Raw genomic sequence first — 17088 nt, 5'->3', positions numbered from 1 at the left:
TGGATTAAAATGTTCTTGTTTTTTTTCGGTGCCAAAAATTTGCTTGAACATGAGGTCGCATTTTGGATCAAGAAACTTTGTAAATGCCATTTAATGATGGCTCAAGATTATACCATTTTTTTCATTATTTTATGTAATGAAATTTTATGCTATGATTACTCTAATGGATTTTACAAGGTTTAATAAAATTTCTCGCTTTTTTGTTGCACAGAGTTTATTATTTTTATTTAGCTTAAAGTTAAGATTATGTCACACCTTGCAGAAAGAATGTCTTTGATAAAACCATCACCTACAATCGCTATTACTGATGCAGCAAATAAACTAAAAGGTGAAGGAAAAAAAATCTGTGTTTTAGCTGCAGGAGAACCAGATTTTGATACTCCAGATCATATAAAGAATGCAGCTGTACAAGCAATAAATGAAGGTAAAACAAAATATACAGCGGTTGATGGAACACGCGAATTAAAAGAAGCGATAATTAAAAAATTAGAGCGAGATAATGAACTTAAATATGAGCCCAATCAAATCTGCGTAGGTAGTGGTGCTAAACAGGTATTATTTAATTTATTCATGGCAACTATTAATCCAGGAGATGAGGTCATTATCCCTGCTCCATATTGGGTTTCATACATTGATATGGTAAATCTTTTTGGTGGAGTACCAATTGTAGTTGAGTGCAAGCAAAATTTTAAACTTACACCGGAATTATTGAAAAGTAAAATAACTAAAAAAAACGAAATGGTTAGTGATCAATTCGCCAAACAACCCTACAGGTGCTGTGTATACACATAATGAGTTGCGGGATATATCTAAAGTATTACTTGAACATTCGCATGTAAATATTGTTACAGATGACATTTATGAACACATAATATATGATGAGAAGTTTTTTACCATTGCTCAAGTTGAACCAAAACTTTATGATAGAGTTTTTATAGTAAACGGGGTATCAAAGGCTTACGCAATGACAGGCTGGAGAATAGGATACGTTGCAGGTAAAAATGATATAGTAAAAGCTATTTCTACACTACAATCTCAAAGTACATCTAATCCGAACTCTATAGCACAAGCTGCAGCAACTGAAGCACTAAATGGTGATCATGGATTCTTAAAGGAACGAACAGAGACTTTTAAAAACCGTAGAGATTTTATGGTGGAAAAGCTGAGTTCTGCTCCAGGGTTATCCGTATCTGTGCCACAGGGTGCATTTTATTTGTTCGTTTCGTGTGAAGGCATACTAGGTAAAAAAACAAAAAATGGTAAGGTAATAAATAACGACTTGGATTTTACTGAATACTTGCTTGAAGATTACTTGGTTGCTGTAGTTCCAGGGGTTGCGTTTGGCATGGAAAATTTTATTAGAATTTCTTATGCTGCTTCTCATGAGCAATTGGAAATCGGATGCAATAGCATTATTAAGGCGTGTCAGGAATGTTTGACAAGCTAGGAATATTATAAAAAGGAGTAATATGGAATTAACGATAGGAAACAATGCACCTAGTTTTACTTTACCAACAGATTCTGGTGAAAATTTATCACTGAGTGAATTTTTCAACAAAAAAAAATGTGGTACTTTATTTTTATCCTAAAGATGATACTCCAGGCTGCACTATGGAAGCTAAGGGTTTTAGGGATCGCATTGATGATTTTTCTTCACTTGATACAGTGATAATCGGTGTATCAAAGGACAGCGTTAAGTGCCACGCTAATTTTAAGGCAAAATATTCTTTACCGTTTTATTTAGTTTCTGATGAAAATGCTGAAATATTAAAAAAATATTACGTATGGGTAGAAAAAAGCATGTTCGGTAAAAAGTACATGGGTATAGAACGCACTACTTTTCTAATAGATAAAAAAGGTAAAATAGTGAAAATTTGGCAGAATGTAAAAGTTAGCGGACATGTAGATGAAGTTTTAAATGAAACAAAGAAAATTTCGTAAAAAAAGCACTTTATTTCAACTTTTTAATTTGTTTATTTGAAAATCCAGTAGTTCTTGCAATAATATCCGTAGATATACCAAGTTCAATCGTTTATATCTTTGTTGACTTATAAGATGGTATCTCTTGCAAAACCCATAAAATCTAAAGTTTTTTGTCTTGCGGTTTTATCTGTAATATTGCTACTGAACTGACTAGTAAACACAATACCACATAAAGTCCAGAAGCAAAGTTCACTTGAGGAAAAATTATAGTAAACCAAGTACATATCATAGGAGTGAATCCTCCATGCAAAGTAAAGGATATGTTACGTGATAAGCTAACACCACTAAATCTGACTTTTGTAGGAAATAATTCAGATGCTACTATTCCGATAGGATTTATACCCCTCTCTATCATGGAAAGAACCATTACACTCAGCATAATCACAAGATAACTTTTGTAGTAGTATGCAATAGATAGCAAAGGACAGCTTAATATCATTGTCATTACTATAAATAAAATTGCCGTGCGTTCTTTTCCCATTTTATCAGCCAAAATTCCAAACAATATTGAAAATATTGGCATTAATATGCCAGTTATAATGGATATAACTTCATTAATATATGTCGTTACATATACCTCCATAGATACTATTTCCTTTGCAAGTGTGCGAACAAATATAGTGAAGCCAACAACGACGTTCACAGGCATAGCTATTAAAATAGCAAGTATGAACGCTCTTTTATGGTGTTTCATTAATTCTATTATTGGTAAATGAATTTGCTTCTGACTTGCTTTATATACTGGCGTTTCCCCTAATATATATATGCTATATGCACTAATTAATCCTAAAACAGCAGAGAAAATAAACGGTAATCTCCATCCCCAAGCGTTAAAATCAGTTGTTATTTTGCAGAGAATGACTACCAATGCAGAAAGTAAGATACCTATAGATCTACCAAAACCTATGATGCCAAAAAGCATTCCTAATTTTTTTTTTCTTATCAGATAAATGCTCTATGAGGTAGACAGAGCTGCCTCCCTGTTCAGCACCTAATGCAACTCCTTGTATAACGTGGATTATAATCAGCAGTATAGTAGATATTATACCTATTTGGCTATAACTTGGAATGAATGCGATTAAACTAGATGGTATTGATACTAGCAAAATAGCAATTGGTAGTGCTATTTTTCTGCCATACCTATCACCAATATGACCAAAGATAAAGGCACCAAATGGTCTTGCCATGGCACCTAGCCCTGCTATGCCAAATAATTGCAATATATTATGATAAACATCAATTCCATCGGAAAGAAATTCTCTACTAATTATGTTGACTAAATCAATAAAGAGCATGTGATCATACCATATCGCTATTCTGCAAAATATATTGGACAGCAATACTTTTTTTTGGTGACTACGCACTAGATTTATAAGTTACTTACTTACTTGATTCTGACTATTTTTTAAGATTTAGTAAACTATTGTTACAGTCGATTTTTATGCTATAATACGTAAACATTGCTATAATTTTGAGGTAAAGCTATAACAATAAAACATACACAGTGGAGAGAACTATTAATTACAGTAAACGATAGTGATGGTTTAAATGAAGTTAATGTAATTGAAAAAATAAAGGAAATTTTAAAAGCAGAACATCAAGATGTGTATGAAGAGTGGGAAAACAACCAATTTGATGTAAATTACCTATTTTATGTTGTTTATGATAATGACTTACGTTCAGAAAGAGTTGAGAAATATACACTGCTGCACTTAGCTACTCGCAATAATCTGGAAAATTTACTAGATGCTTTATTAAAAGCAAAAGGAGTAAATATTAATACAGTAAATATGCTGTCTTTTTTGGACTCTTTTGCATCAGGCTGCTATATCTAACAGTGAAAAGATAATAGGTATTTTATTAAAGTCAGGAAAAATGAATGTTAATGCACAAAGCTGTGGAGGATATACTGCTTTGCACATAGCTATTTGCTATCAAAGTTGGAAAGCAATGGATGTTCTCTTAAAAGAAAAAGAGATAAAATCTAATACAGAAGATAAAGATGGTAGAACTCCTTTACATAGTGCTATATCAGGTAACTGCGATAGAGCAGTATTGAAAAAGCTGATAAAAGCTGGAGCAGGTATTGATGCAAAAAATAACGATGGCCAAACTCCTTTACATCTTGCTGCTAAAAATTGCAATATAGATACAATAGAAGCTCTAATAGATGAAGGAGCTAATATTAATGAAAAAGATAACAACGGCCAAACTCCTTTACATCTTGCTATTTTACATTGCTTTTGTTACAGTACCGTAAAAACTCTAGTGAAAAAAGGAGCAGATATTGATGCAAAAAATAACGATGGCCAAACTCCTCTACACCTTGCTGCGCGAGGTGGCAAGATAGATACAGTACTCACTCTAATAAACAAAGGTGCTAATATTAATAAAAAAGATAACAATGGCCAAACACCTTCGCATCTTGCTGCTAAACATAACAAAACATGTACAATGAAGATTCTAATAAACAAAGGGGCTAATATTCATGTAGAAGATAACAACAGCCACACTCCTTTATGGCATGCAAATGGAAACGTAAAAGGTATTTTAATTGCATCTAATAATAAGCAAGAAGATAAAAAAGTTGTTCTTAAAACTGCAGCATTGAGTGCTCTCGTAGTAGCAATGGCATCTGCAGTTGGTCATGCTGCATACGGAATATCCATACCCAATGTTCAGATGCAAGATCCAATATTAGAAAAAAATAGTAATTCTCCTAGGTACTATGGAGAGAATTTTAAAGAAGCCACACAAGAGCACCAACAAAGTTCACAAACCCTATAAACTGGGCCTATAAATTAAAAATCATTCCGAACTCAATTCCATGCGAAAGTTTCTCAAATTTCTGCATCTTATAGCCAGCAAAAACACTCGTTCTTGAAGAAAGAGGCAGGTTAACACCAGCACCTAGCTGATAAGAAAAAAAGCCATCAAGAGTCGTATTCTCTCTTAATTCCTTCATTGTTTGTGTTTTTTCTTCTAAAACGGACATTACTCCAACTATACCTGCACCAGCAGTAACATATGGTGTAATATCTGTACTTTCAAGTATATGATGATAATGAAGTTTTGCCATGGCTCCCAGTCCTAATCCTTGCTTCTCTTTACCAAAAATAGGTTTAATCACACTACCAACTGAAAATTTAGTGTTGTCTGTAAAGTGATAACCGATATCATAATTAATACCAGTATAGCCATATGATGAAGAAGTAAAAACTCTATCTCTAATCCAATCAACACCAAAACATGGCTTTGCCAAACAAGCAGTAGATAATATCGCTAAAGCAAGTAATTTTTTCATTTTTGTCCCTTAAACGTTAATGTGTAGATATATACTATATAAATATTAAAAAATAATGTAATTATTGGTTTCACAAGAGGCACACTCCTCTCTTCTCTTAACTTGACGCATATGATCCATCTTATAAATTAAAACTTAGTCCGAACTCAAATCCATGTGAAAATTTAAGGGATTTTCGCACCTTATAACCAGCAAAGACACTAGTTCTTGAAGAAAGTGGCAGATTGATACCAGCACCTATCTGATACGGAACAAAGACATCGGAAGAGTTATTTTCGTAAAAGTCGATTATTGTGGTAGCAATAATACCTGTACCAGCAGTAATATATGGAGTAATACCTGTACTTATAAATTTATGATGGTAATGAAATTTTGCTACGAATCCCGTTCCTATCCACCTGTCTGCATCTATCTGTGATCCTGCTTTACAGACTTCATGCAAAACAGGCTCAATTGAAATTTTAATGCTGTCTGTATAGTGATAACCTATCTCACTGCTCAAACCAGCAGCAGTACTATATAACCAAGAAATATAGGCTCTATCATAGACTCTATCTTTAATCCAATCAACACCAAAACATGGCTTTGCCAAAAAAAATAGAAGATAATATCGCTAAAGCAAGTAATTTTTTCATTCTTATAAAGTAATACTTATTCCAAACTCAAATCCACGCGAAAATTTCAGGAGTCGTTGCACCTTGTAACCAGCAAATAAACTGGTTCTTGAAGAAAGAGAAATGTTAACACCAGCACTTACCTGATACGGAATAAAGAAATCTAAAGAGTCATTTTTAAATTCTGTAGGGTCATCTTCAGATTCTGAAGTAATAATAACACCGGAGCCAACATTAACATATGGAGTGATACACGTACTGTTAAGTTTATGATGGTAATGAAATTTTGTTACGAACCCTCTTCCCACTTGCGTTTCTGCTCCCATCCACAATACTGCTATAGGTTCAATTGAAATTTTAATGCTGTCTGTATAGTGATAACCTATCTCAGGTTTAGGAGGAACAGCAATACTAGACAAAGAAATATAGATTCTATCTTTAATCCAATCAACACCAAAACATGGCTTTGCCAAAAAAATAGAAGATAATATTGCTAAAGCAAGTAATTTTTTCATTCTTACAAATTAAAACTTATTCCAAACTCAATTCCATGCAAAATTCTCTCGAATTTCTGCACATTATAGCCAGCAAAAACACTCGTTATCGAAGAGAGAGGAAGGTTAATACCAGCACCTACCTGATAAGGAACAAACAAGGTGTTAAAATCAGTGATATCACCATGTAATATTTTAACAATACCTGTACCAGCATTAACGTAGGGAGTAATATCCGTGCTTGCAAATTTATGATGGTATTGAAATTTTACTATGATCATGTCTCCTAATCCCGCTCCATATCCGTCACTACTCATATGTCCGATTGAAATTTTAGTGCTGTCTGTGTAGCAATAACCTATCTCATGCTTAATGCCAACATTAGTACTAGTCGAAAGAGAATAATAGATTCTATCTCTCAGCCAATCAACACCAAAACATGGCTTTGCCAAAAAAACAGCAGGTAATATGGCTAAAGCAAGTAATTTTTTCATTCTTACAAATTAAAACTTAATCCGAATTCAAATCCATGTAAAATTCTCTCGAATTTCTGTACCTTATAGCCAGCAAAGACACTAGTTATTGAAGAAAGTGGAAGATTAACACCAGCACCTACCTGATAAGAAAAAAAGTAAGAAGTTCTTTGACATTGTGGATCTGAGTCTGATTGTATAAGAGGTGATATTTCAAAAATACCAATACCAGCATTAACATATGGAGTAATATCCGTACTTTCAAGTTTATGATGGTAATGAAGCTTTTCTATGAATCCCAGTCCTATTCCTATTTCTTCAGTTTTTATATTAAAAATAGGTTTGATCACGGAGCCAAGTGAAAATTTAGTGTTATCTGTATAGTGATAACTGACATCAAACCCAGTGCCAGCAGCACTATACGATAAAGAAGCAAAAATTCTATCTTTAATCATATCAATGCCAGAGCATGGCTTTGCCAAAAAAACAGCAGATAATATAGTTAAAGCAAATAATTTTTTCATTCTTACAAATTAAAACTTAATCCGAATTCAAATCCATGCAAAAGTTCATCGAGCTTCTGTATCCTGTAACCGGCAAAAATATTCGTTTTTGAAGAAAGTGGAAGATTAATACCAGCACCTACCTGATAAGAAACAAGGTAATCAGGAGTTAAAACAGGTATGAGACTTTGAGAACCTTCTTTTACAAGGAATGTTCTGGCAATACCTGCACCAGCATTAATATATGGAGTAATCTCGGCACTTTTAAGTTTATGATGGTAATGAAGTTTTGCCATGAGTCCTACTCCTATTCCTACTTTTTTAATCGGTATATCCAAAATAGGTCTGATCGCAGAGTCAACTGAAAATTTAATGTTGTCTGTATAGTGATAACCGATATCACACCTAGCACCAGCAGCTCCATACGATAAAGAAGCAAAAATTCTATCTCTAATCATATCGATGCCAAAGCATGTCTTTGCAAAAAAAACAGCAGATAATATAGTTAAAGTAAATAATTTTTTCATTTTAAATATTAATATATACTATATAAATATTAAAAATAATATAACTTAATGTGGAAATTAATATAATTTATTGAATTTAAAGAAAAATCTATTGAAAAATTTTATAGAATTCTTGTTTTAGTATGTCATCTAACTCAGAAAATGAAATTTCAACTCGTAGCTTCTTCATTGAAGTTACTCCATACTCTTGTAATCCACAAGGGATAATTCCTCTATAATGAGCAAGGTCTGGTGAAACATTAATGGCTATTCCATGGTACGTTATCCACTTCCTTACTCGAATACCAAAAGCTGCAATTTTCTCTTCTATTCCATTATTACTTACCCAAATTCCTACTCTGTCTCTTTTATACTCCCCTGATATACCAAAGTATTTTAAAACACTGATGATCCAGTTACTCAAACTTTCAACATATAATCTGATATCACATCTGTTTCTTTTTTTTAGATTGAGCATTAAATATACAACGCGTTGTCCAGGACCATGATATGTGTATTTGCCCCCTCTGCCAGTTTTATAGATAGGAAAAAGTTTTTCAACAACTTCAGCATCTGTTGCACTAATACCTGCAGTGTATAGAGGAGGATGCTCAAGTAACCACACCAGCTCATCTTCTAGATCATCATGAATTAATTTAATTCTCTCTTCCATGAATTGCACAGCATCGTTATAATCAACAAGCTGATTAGATATTAACCATTCTATCATCTTTTACTTCCAGTTAAATTATCTAAGTATATACCTCTTTCTCAAGAGGTCTAATTTTCACAACAATTTTTATGGAGGCACATATGAATTTCAATATTTTCCAAAAAAAAGAAAAACAAGTACTTAATCAATATTCCACTCTACAGCTAATGATGGAACCTAGTTGGAGCAAGCGTGACTATGCAAGTTTTGCTGAAGAAGGTTACATTAAAAACGTCATTGCTTTTCGCGCGGTAAATATGATCGCAAGTGCTGTATCCTCAGTACCTTTTATTCTCTATCAACTTACTGATCAGGGAAAATCATACTTAAAAACTCATCCATTACTAAAATTACTTTATTCTCCTAACCCAATTACATCTAAATCAGAATTTATTGAAGGAATTGTCACTTATCGACTGATCAGTGGAAATGCCTATATGCTGATGATTGAACCTCAGAATAACACAAAACCGCCAACAGAGCTTCACCTTTTGCGTCCGGATAGAGTTGATATTATTCCTGGAAAAAATAATGTTCCGTGTGCTTATCGCTATACAGTGAACGACAACAGTTACGATTTTAAGGTTAATAAACTAACCGGACGTTCAGCAGTGCTGCACTTAAAAACCTTTAATCCTTTAAATGATTGGTACGGACTTTCACCGATAGAAGCAGCAGCATATAGCATAGATCAGCATAATCAAGCAGGGGCTTGGAATCAGGCTATGTTACAAAATGGAGCGCGGCCGAGCGGAGCCATAGTTGTGAAATCAGCAAAAGATGGTAGTGGAGGAAATTTAAGTCAAGAACAGTATCAACGTTTAAAGATACAGATAGACCAATACTATTCTGGACCAGCAAATGCTGGTAGGCCAATACTGCTTGAAGGTGGCTTAGACTGGAAAGAAATGAGTTTATCACCGAGAGATATGGATTTCATTGACTCTAAACACAGTTCAGCACGTGATATTGCTCTAGCTTTTGGAGTGCCACCGCAATTGCTTGGCATACCTGGTGACAACACTTATAGCAATTTAGTTGAAGCACGATTATCCCTATGGGAGCAGACAGTTTTGCCTATATTAGAAAACATTGTTTGTCACCTTAATTCTTGGCTAGTACCGAAATTTGGTCAAGATTTGTGCTTGTCGTATGATAAAGATGCAATAGAAATTCTTATGGAAAAGAGACAAAAACTGTGGAAGTATGTAGAAAATGCAAGTTTTATGACATTAAATGAAAAAAGAGAAGCCTTTGGCTTACCGCCATTGCCCAGCGGTAATAAATTAAAAGTTTGATTTTATTGCACAAGGGGAATATGTCGTATAGCCATCTTTCTAGATGTGAATTGGTGGCATATGAAGAAAGAATTCTGGATGTTTATAAAGAAGATAATATTCTTGCTCAAAAACTTGATGATGCTACTGAAACTTAGGATGATCTCCTCTCGTAATTCAATTTCTAATGGCAATTTTGTTATCCTCAACTGCGGTACTCGCTTGCACTTCTCCTAAAAATTTCTTACCATAAATTGAATTTGAAAAAAGTCTAATGATGTGGCAACTGTCAACAAAAATGCATGGCACTGGTAATAACTTCATCATCATAGATTCACGTTTAGTAGATAACGTAAATCGGGATTATAAAAAGATAGCTAATGACAGTAATTGTGATCAAGTTATAGTTGTCACTAATTCCAATGTTGCAGATTGTTTTATGCATATTTATAACGCTGATGGTAGTAAAGTTGAAACGTGTGGAAATGCAGCACGTTGTGTGGGATATTTAATCATGCTGGAAAAAGGTACTAAATATGCAACTATTGAACTGATGAATGAACAGATTTTAGAATGCTTTAAAGCAGGTAATAAATCCATCAAAATCAATATGGGAAAACCGTCACTTAAGTGGTATGAAATTCCTCTATCAACTGAATGTGATACTCTCCACCTACCGATAGAACTTGGAGTATTAAAAGATCCAGTTGCAGTCAATATTGGTAATCCTCATCTGATCTTTTTTTGTTGATAGCATAGATAAGATACCATTGTTAAACTTAGCACCACAGCTAGAAAACCATATACTATTTCCTAAGAAAACTAATGTCAGCATTGCACAAATAGACAAACCAGGAGAAATAAATTTGCAGGTTTGGGAAAGGGGTACAGGTATTACTGCATCGTGTGGTAGTGCAGCTTGTGCAGCTTTTGTTGCGTCTGTACTACGTGGATATATTACCACTCAACAGACTTCGGTGAACTTTCTTGGAGGTAAATTATCTATCGAGTGGACAAACAACGTATTTATGACTGGTGATGTAGAATTTATTCAATGATCTCTTCATTTGTGCTTTCAATCCTATCACTTAACTCTAACTTAATTATATTATTAATCTTATCAAAATAATCAGCAAGATCTCTGTAATCCTCATCTGTATAATCTTCACCGGATACTTTCTTCTCAGCAAACAGACTCTTTAATTCATTCAAATCAGGATTATTTTGCAGTACAATATTCCTCTCTACATAGCTCAGATCTGATAATAACAGACTGACTGTCAATAAATCCTTACTTTCAATCTTCGAAAGATCATTGAGATTATCTAGAATACTAAATATATTACTTTTTTCCTGTGCAATCTTTTTATCCTCTGCATCAAATAACTCCTGATCACCTATGAGCTTCTCATGTAAAGCTTCATTAAGCTTAATGAAATTGATATCATCTGATTGAATGTTATCCAATAACATATCTATTCTTGCTCTGCGCGCATTTATAACATCATTATAATCACTTAGTTTTATATTACCTTCATCATCTTGTCGCAATTCATAATAACCAAATCCTTTAAAGTTTTTTTTTGTTATTTAGCATCACTATTCCTCTTTATCTGAATCTCTTTCCTCATTCCCATCAAACAACGACGACAGATCCACATCTCCAAGTTCTTCATTTCTTTTTCTTCTTTCTGCCCTTTCAGCACGTTTCCTTCTAGCCTCCGCATCTTCTAAAGAGGATCTTCTGATTTTATCACTACTACCTGGCGACGGTGGATTATTTGGCAGTGGATTATTCGGCGGTGCATTATTCGGCTTATTATATGGGTTCTCATCAGCCTTACTTTTTCCCGGCATTACTTTCTTACCAATAGTATATTCATAAAGTTTATCTAAGAATTCTTTTCTATGTACTTTTGCCATATAAAGCAAGTCATCCTTATAGGCAATATTTTCTGTGTAAGGCTTGGTCTTTTTGTTTTGACTACCTGCGTGCCCTATGGAGTTAATACCATGTTCCCAAGTAAATTTTACAGCATCCTCTATTGTGTAACCTAAATGTGACCCTACATATCCCTTAAAGTAACTCAAATATCTATCAAATTTCTTATGTGTAATATCTTTTTCATCAACTCCAAATGCTTTGTAAATTTTCTTCTCAAAGTGATCAACATCGTCTTTAGGTGATGTAATAAATTTCGTTGCTTCAACACTAACACTGACAAGTTTACGCGGTGCCTCAACAGCATATTTCAATATTCCCCCAACTACTGGCGCTCTTCCTAAAAGATGAGCTGCTCCTTTAGCAAGTTCATTAGGTAAATGCCCAGCCCACTTACCGAAAACATCAAGTCTCATACCAATCTGATGCTTAGGCATCTCAAGAAGTTTCATTAAGCTCACTTCTTGCCCTCCAATCTTAAATGTAATCTGAGAGAGTATACCTCCACCTTGATACATACTAGATATGCTGTATACGCTATATCCACCACCAGCAAGATTCGAACCCAATTCTTGCACAAATTTACGCATAGAAAACATTAAAAATGAAAGCAAGAACAATATAAATATCTCTTTTGCATTGATTAAAATACTTCTCTTAATATCTTGCACTCTTTGATAATCACTATCTTCTTTATATTTCTCATTTAATGTCACTAATCGACATCCTCCACCTTGCGTAATTACTTGTTGCACAAAAGCTTTGACCTCCCTTTTTAAATCAGGATGTACAATTCCCTTCTTATAGTCATCCATTATTGCTCTGTAATCAACACACTTACTATTACCTTTTGCACAAAGCTCTGTTACTCTTGAATTTATGTCTATTTTCTTGTCTATACTGTGAACAAGCAACATAATGTCAAACTTATCTAGCGCATGCGATAAACTATTTGCCAAACGTACCAGGTCTTTCTTATCACACTTATCATCAACTATGATGTCTTTTTCTGTTATATAATGGTCAGCATCAGGCATTGGATTGAAGAAAGGATAATCTAAATACCGAAACCCTTTCTTTGTATAACCTGGTGGAATAGAAATATATCCAGCACCACCTGTGAATTTTACTGTACCACCTTCCCTGCTTATATTTTCTATATCTTCTATATTCTTATCTACATTAAGAGGAGAAGCCTCTTTCCCACCAGTAATAATACTGTATGGTACGAAAATTTGTCCAGGAGTCCAACTAAAGTATTCCTTATCCATAACACAAAAGCCTCCGAGCCATTTTGGAGCACATAATTTAACTTCCAACCATTTGTTATAACATACAGTAAAACCTAATTGCCTATAAAAGATGTTCATTATCATTGCAGCTAATAATGATAGTAAAGTGAAGATCATTATTGATTGCAGGCAAAAACTGATGCAAAACTTTATCCAGCCTTCAAAGAGGCTTTTCAATTGCGAAAATAAAATGGAAATTAAAAACAATGGCATTATGGCTATGAGGAAAGCTATGCCTATAAAACCAGAGAGAAAAATAACAAAAGCATACATACATAACAAGAAATATAAAACAATCCCTACAAAAATTGCTGGGATCATCAGAATACTTGCCCACATTTGATAGTGAAAAAAATGCTGCAAACTTCTTCCACACTGAATAAGCAAAGAACTTATCAAACATATCTCCCATAAAACTAAATAATGTCGTAGTGTTTGCATTGGGAGAAAAACTAGTAATTACTCTAATCAAATACTCAAGACCATCTACAAATAAAATAAGGAAATGGTTATAGAAAAAATTAAAACTTCCAGGAGATATCAGTACTACTACTAGTGTGATTTTCATCATTCTAATAAGCATATCCTGTTTGGTTTCTTGAACCATGCCGAAAAGATAAAGAAGTGATGAAATTACCACAAATAAAACAAGTAACGAAACTACAAAGTTATGAAAGCTCTGCCCTTGAGATATATTTATAAACATTTCCTGTGCAGCTGCAGATTTGTTATCATTACCATAACCTTCACAACCTTTGTCACTATAGATCAATAAAGTGCATTTTAAGTAATTATAAACATAATCAAAAATTGTACCTCCACCAGGCTTATTAACCCCACTTAAAAACTCTAATGAATAACCACCTGCATTATCAAAATAATATCTATCCAATATTTTGATATATATTTTCCATCCTTTCATGTCTTTTAATTTGATAGAATTACAGTTTCTATCCTTTATTTTGTCACTATCCATATCCAAGGTAAAAACTCGATCTCCACCCTCTGCAATGGAGTCATAACCTAAGTGCACTGTAGGCGATACAGGATAGCGCATGTGCTCCAAAGTATCGTTAGGGTTTTCGTAAGACTCACCTTGAGATCCTTCATCTTTTGTGTTTTTTGCAAATAAAATATAAACGCCATTACCATTAGTGAACCAACATGGAACACCACGTAATGCCATATTTTTGCTGCTATCCTCATTAATGCACTTACAATCTACACTGCAACTTGTACTGGAATTGCTTGAAATATTTTCTTTACTATATTCATAACCACTACATACTAAACCAAAGTCTGGCAAACTGTTGTCACCTGGTTTCCCTTCAAACTGAGTTGTATATTTCAATTGTTCTAATTTTTTCAAATCTAAATGGTCCTTATTTGATTCCTTAACATTGTTATGAGCCCATGATGTCCATGCACCATTTACCCGAATCACTAAATTATCTCCGTTGGTTATTAATCCAGTATCTTGCCACCTCACAACCTGATTAATGTGAAAACCATAATTAAATTCGTTAGTGTTATGATCGATAAGCTGCTTGTCATCCGCAATAAACGCATTTTTATTATCACTTGCAAAACGAGCACCTACTGTAGTAGGTTCAGGACCAAAATAGTCAGCAGATATACATCTTGGAAAAGGCATGTCACCCTTACTACAACCTACTACTAATACATAAGCTGCAAAAAGCAACAATCTAAATCCATACTTGCTTAAACATGACTGCATATCTACATTTTCTCTACATATAGAAAATAAATTTTCAAAATTTTACTTTAAATACCTTTTAAATTAGTTACTACATGATATCATTTATTTACCTTCCTCGTTATTTTTATCACTGTCATCACCAGGAATATTCTTTCCTCTAAAAGCTTCTAGATTCTCACCTTCTTCCTGTGGTTTACCAGCAGTTTTTTAGACTCTCACGACTATTTGGAGAAATTTTTGGATCTTTATTTCCACTTTCTTCTGATTTTCCTGGTTCACCTTTTTTTATCATTTTCTGAATGATACTTACCTTTATATTCAATTTCATTTGGCGTTTTTGTTGGTGCTCCTCTGATATTTCGTATCCCTTGCTGTGTACTATCATCAAGACCCACTTTTGATAATACAGATTGCGATGCATACCTAGCAGCATTAGTGATAGCACCAGTAATCCCGTAGCCAGATTGAAAGAGTGCTTGAGCCATACTCTCTGATATCATTACAAAAGCTTCCATTGCGCTGGCAATAATCAGATAGATGACAGCTTGAACTAAATCTATCGGTAATGCTGCAAATGTTCCACTATTCCGCACTCCATCACCTAATGCATTATCAACACTAGCACCAGGACTATATCCAAGAGGTAATATTGATTTGAAAATACAGAAATCATAATCTAGAAAATTTATGCTAATTAAACACTGATAACACGCAGAAAAATTTGTGAGATTATATAAAACTGCATACATCAACTGATTTAAAAGAGACAAAGATGAAAACAAAATTACCGGTTGCACCGTCACATGAGCCAACGTCTTTATCCAACTCTCAAACAATGGTTTAGTTTGCTGAAATAGAATAAATACAATAAATAAAGGTGTTAACGAAAGTAAAAACCCTCCTAAGACAACAGCTATAATATACTTTAATATAGCTCCAACCATACACTTTAAAAATTTAAAAGTAGAATAAAGTATTGCTAAAAACGCTATAAAACCAAATGGGCCAGAAAGCATCAGCGATAAAAACTTTAGCCAAGTTTCCCCTGTAAATAATACTCCTGCCGTTATATCTAAAAATGCAAAATCTTTACTATCTGCTCCCGTGTAACCAGAAAAACTGTTCACGAGATAATTACTTCCTCCAATAAAAAGCATGGATAATTTCGCACCAAAAAGCTCCCAGCTCTTATCACTGAAAACAAAAGCTATAAATGCTACCTTAGTAATCCTGACAATAAAATCATGTTTACTTAAATACAATGTTCCTAACATGTAGCCAAGAACAGAAAATATAACATATAAAGTAAGTAAAGCTCTCACTGCTTGCAGTAGACCTCTTTTATAACTTGTATATGACTCTTGAACAGTACTTGCAATACCATCTTTATCTTGTCCATCTCCTTTTACAAAATTAAATATCTTATTTACATTTGACGAAATAAAATCATTAACTTTTTTTTGCATGAATAAGTTTACTTTATACTTATTATTTTCATAATATTTACCATCTTCATCCAGGAGATCTTTTTTATCTACATTTCTTACATCAATACCGAAATATATCTTTTTAGGACTGCCATCATCTAACTTACTTCCATCTATTATATAATAACTAACGTTATCCTTTACTTTTTTATCTAAATCTTCCACTTTGCGTATACCATCAATACTTGCAGTAGATGGATGATCATCCCCCACATATATATATAGCTTTGCACCATCTTTAAATTCACATGATTTACTCACTTGCACGTGATATCCACCACGATTCACAACATAACTACCGTTATTTGCTATTGCAAGCATTACACTACTACCAGGCTTTACATCATTATTCACTAGATAATCTTTATTTAATTGCAAAGAAAAATTCTTAAAATCTCTACCAACATGTGAGCACACATTATCACCTTTTGTTCCATCTGTTCTTGGCAGACATTGAGTGCCTTTAGCATTAATATCTATATCTGCACGACTGTTGTAAGGAGTATTACTATAATCTACATCACTGCTAGCAATTTTTGCAACCAGAGCTTCAGCCCAAGAAGTTTCCTTACCAACATTTCCTTGTGCAAGCTTTTCAAGATAAGGATACATATTACATTTCCCTCCTACCTCATACTCTTCACGCCTTATTGAAGATATACAATTTCCTATACCTTCTTTATTATAACATATTCTGTCATAATAACAATTCAGTTCACTAGATGAGTATTTCTTTTTTCTCATTATCATGACACTCTTTCTTTTTTGTCGGGTCTTTTTC

At 33.7% G+C, this 17088-nt stretch overlaps 4 protein-coding genes across 4 annotated transcripts; all 4 read left to right on the top strand.

Moving 5' to 3' along the window:
* The first annotated feature begins 267 nt into the window (after positions 1-267).
* On the top strand, positions 268-1447 carry LOC112689478 (aspartate aminotransferase-like). Its single transcript, XM_025563208.1, is given in 3 exon segments — positions 268-639; positions 715-726; positions 728-1447. Coding segments are annotated over 3 exon segments (1104 nt in total).
* Positions 1448-1611: 164 nt separating this feature from the next.
* Positions 1612-4770, top strand: LOC112689477 (putative ankyrin repeat protein RF_0381). Its single transcript, XM_025563207.1, has 3 exons — positions 1612-1890; positions 3489-3752; positions 3805-4770. The coding sequence occupies exons 1-3, from the start codon at positions 1612-1614 to the stop codon at positions 4768-4770; spliced, it is 1509 nt and encodes a 502-aa protein (XP_025418992.1).
* Positions 4771-8759: 3989 nt separating this feature from the next.
* LOC112689476 (uncharacterized protein RF_0471-like) lies at positions 8760-9887 on the top strand. Its single transcript, XM_025563206.1, has one exon. It carries the CDS (start codon positions 8760-8762, stop codon positions 9885-9887), a length of 1128 nt encoding a protein of 375 aa, XP_025418991.1.
* A 253-nt stretch (positions 9888-10140) lies between these two features.
* Positions 10141-10898, top strand: LOC112689475 (diaminopimelate epimerase-like). Its single transcript, XM_025563205.1, has 3 exons — positions 10141-10588; positions 10650-10807; positions 10860-10898. Exons 1-3 carry the CDS (start codon positions 10141-10143, stop codon positions 10896-10898), a joined length of 645 nt encoding a protein of 214 aa, XP_025418990.1.
* Positions 10899-17088: the final 6190 nt, after the last annotated feature.

The sequence above is a fragment of the Sipha flava genome, unplaced genomic scaffold, assembly GCF_003268045.1.
Source record: "Sipha flava isolate LNK unplaced genomic scaffold, YSA_version1 44867_pilon_pilon, whole genome shotgun sequence".
NCBI classification, from domain to species: domain Eukaryota; kingdom Metazoa; phylum Arthropoda; class Insecta; order Hemiptera; family Aphididae; genus Sipha; species Sipha flava.
This window is presented reverse-complemented; position numbering and strand designations above follow the sequence as displayed.